This window comes from Gekko japonicus, unplaced genomic scaffold (assembly GCF_001447785.1).
Source record: "Gekko japonicus isolate JY-2015 unplaced genomic scaffold, Gekko_japonicus_V1.1 scaffold3641, whole genome shotgun sequence".
Taxonomy (NCBI): domain Eukaryota; kingdom Metazoa; phylum Chordata; class Lepidosauria; order Squamata; family Gekkonidae; genus Gekko; species Gekko japonicus.
The window spans coordinates 1-6674 of NW_015168768.1; the positions used below are offsets into that span (position 1 = coordinate 1).

The 6674-nt window shown below is 48.8% G+C and overlaps 1 protein-coding gene across 1 annotated transcript in view; it reads right to left on the reverse strand.

Annotated features, from left to right (window-relative positions):
• Nucleotides 1-51: 51 nt before the first annotated feature.
• TG (thyroglobulin) overlaps nt 52-6674 on the reverse strand; it is a gene marked incomplete at its 3' end in the record, with an annotated part of 49473 nt that continues 42850 nt past the window's right edge. The window contains exons 15-17 of the mRNA XM_015415666.1: nt 6025-6137; nt 5247-5268; nt 52-252 (exon numbers count right to left, since the gene is read on the reverse strand). Coding sequence (XP_015271152.1) covers nt 52-252; nt 5247-5268; nt 6025-6137 — 336 coding nt within the window. The remainder of the gene's footprint in view (nt 253-5246; nt 5269-6024; nt 6138-6674) is intronic.

Below are 6674 nucleotides of genomic sequence, written 5' to 3' on the forward strand. Positions count from 1 at the left end.
TTTCCTAACCTGGAGTTGGCAACCCTGGCTCAGACCGCAAGCTTGACTCACGTTCACAGGCAGGCATCCTGCTGGTGTCTTGTGTCCCGGGAGCCTCCCCGCCATTCTCAAAGACACACCAACAGCTTTCCTGGTTGTCATCGCATTGCGTCGGGGAGAAAATCCCACCGCTGCTCTCGCATTGGGGGAGGGATCCTCTTCCAAGTTCCCGCAAGAGAGCTTTGGACTTCAGCGTGCTGCAGTAACTGGGGCCTTTGAAATAAGATGAGAAACTCTGGTCACTCCATGCAGCTGTACCCCAGGGCTCTTTTTGTAGAAAAAGCCCAGCAGGAACACATTAGCATAATAGGTCACACCCAGCAGCAGAAACTCAGTAGCATATTAGGCCACACCCCTGATTGCACCACTAATTAGCATATAGGTCACACCCCCATGTTACCAGAAGCCACACCCACCTTTCGCTTCTTATTCTGTTTACCTTGTTTGTTGTCAAAACCCAGGGCCTTTTTTTGTAGCAGGAACTCCTTTGCATGTTAGGCCACACACCCCTAATGTAGCCAATCCTAATGAGTGTCTGCTGTTGGGTGTGGCCTGTTATGCTAATGCGTTCCTGCTGGGTGTGGCCAACTCAGGAGCCAGCCGGAACTCCGTTCCTGTGCGTTCCTGCCCAAAAATAGCCCTGTAACGTACCCTATCAATGTTTACTCAGAAGTAAGAGAGGCAAGATTATGGCCGATCTTCCAGATCACAGGTCAGTTTCTGTAACACTACATTCAACCAGCCCCTCTCCTGTTTCCAGCTGTGGATACCCAAATGTTTCCAAGAAACCCACCAACCAGATCATGAAGGCGGCAGTCCTCTGCCACTGTGGCAACTCTCCCAGTAATTGGAAGTCAGACTACCTCTGAGAAGGGAAGTTCCATTTAGAAATCATGACTGATAGCCATTGATAGGTCTGTACTTCATGAATTTGTCCAATCTTTTTAAATGCCCCCTAAACAGCATGATAAAAAAGTAGAGACATCACCCTGCCAACAAAAGTCCGCATGGTCAAAGCAATTGTATTCCCAGTAGTCATGTATGGCTGCGGGAAAAAAAAGGGGAGGAACTCAGCAGGCGGAGGAGGAACCAGCAGGAGCTCTGCTCGGTTCCCCCCCCTCCATCTCCTTCCCATCCGCTATCAAAACCGGAGTCCTGTTTGATTTAACTCCTACAGACGAAGGACCTGAATCGGCTGGCATTATCTTGTTTTAGAAGTTAAGCGCCGTTCATTTCTGCTCAGGCTGCGTAGTCTTCAAAGGGCCTTTTCCTTGACCGAGGGGAGCGGACTGAGCAGCACACGCAGTTGCGATCTGGACCGGCAAGGGGCACTCCAGGCACACTGGCTTGAGGAGCACAGGTGGCCAGGCAGAGGACGGCGGAAGACCGCAAGGCCTGGCGGGAGCTGATCCATGGGGTCGCAAAGAGTCGGACTCGACTGTGCGACTGAACAACAACAACAAATCTGGTGGGTCTTCACCTTACCTTGTGAGAATAGATTCTATAATTAAGGATGTATGTGGGGGCGGTTTTTAGCCTAATTCCACTGCGATGTTGTTACTGTAACAGGGAATGAAAGAGAGAATGGTAAAGAAGGCTTTTCCTTCTCAGAATTAGTGTGAGCTCTTCATTATCAAATTCTAAAGTTATCTTCCACTTACTTGAATACTTCAAAAAGACATTGCTCAGACATTATGTCTAGGGTTGCCAGCAACCCGCTGGCTGGAGAAAAGTTTTTAAAATGGCTGGCAGAACTATGATGTGACATCACTTCTGGGAAAACCCAGAAGTGATGTCGTGCCTCTCTAAGACTGGCCAGAAAAATCCATGGTAGACCCACAGAGTCTTCCACAGTTCCTAAATAGGAGTGAAATCACTTTTCCCCCCTGAAAGTGGTGCCCTGGAAGTGATGTTATGCTGTTGCTGATGGCTACTACTCAGTCTACTAAATACATGTGAGACCGGGGGGGGGGGGGGGGGGATGCAGATCTGAACACCTGCCTTCAAGCAGATATCTCTCTGTCACCCCTAGTTCGAGACCCCCTTGTGGTCTGCAGGGCTTCAGATATGGAAAAAGGAGGGGGGTTCTCATCACCTTACACCACCACCTCACTGTCAGCAAGCTGCCATGGTGTTCTTAGAAAAACCCCAGCAGGACCTCATTAGCATAACAGGCCACACCCGACAGCAGAAACTCATTAGCATATTAGGTCACACCCCATGCTTTCCCTTGGCTTGCCCAGGCAACCCGTGGCTGCGGGGAACCCAGGCAAGCCGGCCCTTGGACAGGCTAGGGAAGGCATGGGGAGGCATTTAAATTCCTCCCCGATCGTTCCAGGGGTCCCCCCTCGTACTGCCCACCTCAGAGTCGCCGGGGGGGTCGCTCTGCAGGCCTTCCCTCTGTAGCCACGTACGCAGAGGTTTTGGCTGTAATGGGCGTGGCCAACTCTGAAGCCAGCCGGAACTCCGTTCCTGTGTGTTCCTGCCCAAAAATAGCCCTGGTTCTCTCCCACAGTGGGTGAAGAGAGCAGATAGTGCTCTCCTCAGTCACTGGCCCAGAGTCTGGCCCTTCTGAGGGATGGTGGAATGAACTTGTCACGGCAGGACCAGGGGGCGTGACACAAGCAAGCAAAAGTCCAGGAACAGTCCGAGGTCAAGCCGGGCAAATCAGGTAGCAAGGTTCAAGCAGGTTTAAATCACAGTCCAAAAGCAGGGTCAGACATACCAAAGTTTCAAGTCCATAAATCACAACAATACCAGAGGAGTCAGAGATGAACGCAGGGTCAACAAAGCCAAAGGTCAAAAGCCGAGGATCAAGCCGAGAAGAATTCCACAAGGTCTGGAGCAGAGATGCAAGGATTCAGGTCCTGAACAAACGACGTTTGCCAGCACAAATGACTGCTGGCAACAGACTTGCATATATACAGTGCTAGCTAATCAACTCATTAGCTAGCCAGGAGTGAGGACAGGATCCTGTCAGTAATCAGGGCTAAGAGATCTTCTGGCACGCATGCGTGCATTCTGCCTTTGCTCTCTCAGCTGTTGTCTTCTTACATTCCTGAGCCTGGTTACAGGTGGAGGCGAGTCTGATGATGAATTACTGGGCTGCAGCAGAGACTGATCCCTTGCAGGTGTTCCCTGGGAGGCTCTATCCTCCTCACCACTTAGATAGCTTTCAGCTACAGGATCCAGTCTTTGCCTTTCTGCTGCAGTACTGTCCTCAGGAGCCTGTTCAGGGTCCTCAGGAGCCTGTTCAGGGGCATCAGCAAAGGCAGGCATGTCATCAGCAGGGGCAGGCATGACAGAACTATACATGCTCACTTAATCCTCCTGACTTCGTTACAAGAAGTATGGGGTCCAGGGCTACAGCAAGAGACCTCCCAGGTGGATCCCTCCATATTCCCTGCCACCACTTACCAGATGGAGGGAAGATAAAAAAGAAGTGACGTCATTGCGCCGGGGTGACGCTGTAGGATCCGCCCAAAATTCTATGGTTTCAGTGCAATAGATTTTTTTTAAGGTAATTGGTTAAAAAAACAAATGATTCATCAGCTGAAAATCTTTAATAATGTGCAGGAGAATTGTAACCTAACAAACAGCCCTGAGGTGACGTGAAGAGAATTTTCGATGGCTTACGCTCTCAGAATGAATGCTGAGTTCGGAGAACACAAATGGCTTTATGAAGCGCTCCGCATGCTGAGGCCAAGGGCAGAGATAGAATAAAATAGACGCTTTCACTAGAGCGCTAGCCAATTTTCAGCAACAATGGACAACTCAGAAAAGAAGCCATAGGTACTTACAACGAACTCTGTCCTTTGGATCTACGCTGCTCCCTTGGAGAACTTCTCCTGACGCAGGGTCAACACACCAGGCCTCGGTCTCTGACTTCTGTAGCGCGGCATATGCCCCGGTCTAGAAGGAAGCCGTTGCGTTATCATTGTGGAATGGCAGGCTGCGTGCAGACTCATGTTTAGAAACCAGCATGCCAAAAAAACCAGGGTGGATGTAGGCAATTGTTCTGCAGTATCGTCAAGCAATTCAAAGTTGGCTTTCTGGAGTACTGATATTGTGCAGTGGAGCCAGGAAATCGGGTTTGGAGAAGGAACATAGGGTTGGGAGCCAGGTGGGCTTGAGGGCACATGGGTGTTTCCTCAGGTTACCAAAAACTTCTTGCGGGTCATGTCGTTGGGAGGGACAAGAGTGCTTGGATCCAGGAGGACTACTTAAATTTTTTAATATATATATAATTTTATTTTCAGTTTCAGTCATAAATATGTTTGTGTAATTAAACCTTTGTTTAAATAAAGCATATTTCTATTTCTTATACATGACATAATATATAATATATCTTTACATATTTTTGAGTCTAGTCCATCTTCTTAATCTTCGGCCAGTCATAAATTGTTTTCCGTCTTTTCCAAAACATCTCCTCTGATTTATTTTGTAGTCTTATACTGAATTTGTCCATTTCCGCTACTTCTAATATTTTATATTTGAGCTCTTTTAAAGTTGGTATGTAATTATATAAGTTTGGTCTTTTATATTGGAGGACTACTTAAATTGATGGTGTACCAGAAAGCTTACTGCTGCCTTGTGTCAGCTATGCTGCCATGAAGGTTGGGGAGGTTGGTCTGTGTCTGGTTAATTGCTATTGCTTTCTTTTCAGGTTAATTGCTACTGCATTCCTTTCTGTGCTTTCTCTGCTGTGCGCCGAAATGCATATCTATACAGATGTGCAGGAGGGTGTTGTAGTGTCTGGGATTTCCCAAGGTGCCGTGGGAGAATGTTCGTTCTCAGCTTTAGCTACCTAATGGTCTCTAAGCTTTAGCCCGCGTGCGGGAGGATGCCTAATTGGCCAGTACTGGGGGGGGGGTGCATATGCATACCCTATATCCCATTATGCCCATGGGGCCGCCGCCATTCTTAACAGTGCCTATGTTACTGCATCTATAGCTCTGCAATAAAAGTATAACCGTTCCTGAATGTGTACTTCGTTGTTGGCTGTGGGTTCTGACACTGCCACACACATTCAGGGCTCGCAACCTCCAGGTGCTCGCAACCTCCCAGAATTGCAACTGATCTCCGAACAACAGAGATTCTCCAGTTTCCCTGGAGAAAATGGCAACATTGGAAGCCACAGCATTATGCTAGGCTTGTCAGACACCCCCCCCTCGTGGAGGCGGGGGTCCCCCACTACCAGGCCTCACCATCCTGCTGCCAGTCAGCTTGCTGATGGGGGGGGGGGACTTACTGAGGAAAAGAACAAGGCCCAATCAACACTGCAGTGACATGTCTATGTCACTTCTGACATGACCCGGAAGTGACATCATTGTGTCAGCAACATCGGGGCGATGCTGTGGTATTTGGGTCAAAAACTCTACAGTAGAAGCCAAATTTACCATAGAGATTTTGCCCAACTACCAGAGCATCGCCCCAACGTGAATTGCAACTGATCTCCGAACAACAGAGTTTCTCCAGTTTCCCTGGAGAAAAATGGCCACATTGGAGGGCAGGCTATACAGCATTATACTAGGCTTGTCAAAACCTCCCCCCAGTGGAGGCGGGGGGTCCTCCACCACCAGGCCCCACCATCCTGCTGCCAATCAGCTTGCTGACGGGGGGGGAACTTACTGAGGAAAAGAACAAGGCCCAATCAACATTGCAATGACGTGTCTATGTCACTTCTGACATGACCCGGAAGTGACATCATTGTGTCAGCAACATCGGGGCGATGCGGGTTGGACTAGATGACCCTGGGGGTCCTATCCAACCCTGAGCTTAAATAAATAAATAAACAGGCTGTATTAAATTACCCATGAGAAGATACTCAAACATCTCAACTCTATCCTGGATGGTTAGCACCTAGGATTCTATACATCGCCAGAACTGGAGTTTTGAATAGCAGAATGTGGACACAACTGAAATGGGAATGAGATCCTGAATAAAGCCCAGAACTGAAATAAGTTCCAATGCAAAACAACTTGCCTCTAGACAGGAAGGTGTAAACAGGTCTGCTGAAGCCACGTCACGTTTCGACCCCTTCTGTCTCCAGCTGGAAATCAATGCGTTTGTTCGGGAACGCTGACACGGTGTCTGGCCTGTATTCATTCAAATACCCGTCATCAGTAACACCAGCTCCATACAATGCTTCAGACCCAGCCGTTTGTTCCTGCATGGCAACTAGATGGCAGTGGCTGGAAATGCCCAGGAAAATTCCAAAAGGGATCCAGGGCAAAGTATCCTTCTCTTGCTCACTCCTTTTATTGTTAAAGACTCCCTCACATTCTTTATATATAAAGAGGTAAAGGTAAAGGTTTCCCTTGCTTGAAAGCCAGTCGAATCCGACTCTAGGGTTGCGGTGCTCATCTCCGTTTCAACGCCGAAGAGCCAGCGCTGTCCGAAGACGTTTCCGTGGTCATGTGGCTGGCATGACTAAACACCGAGGCGCACGGAACCCTTTTACCTTCCCACCGAAGTGGTACCTATTTATCTACTTGCAATTTTTTGCTTTCGAACTGCTAGGTTGGCAGGAGCTGGGAACAGAGACGGGAGCTCACTCCGTCATGCGGCACACTCGGGTTTTGAACTGCTGAACTACCGACCTTCCACAGCCTGCAGTTCAGCGTCTTAACCTC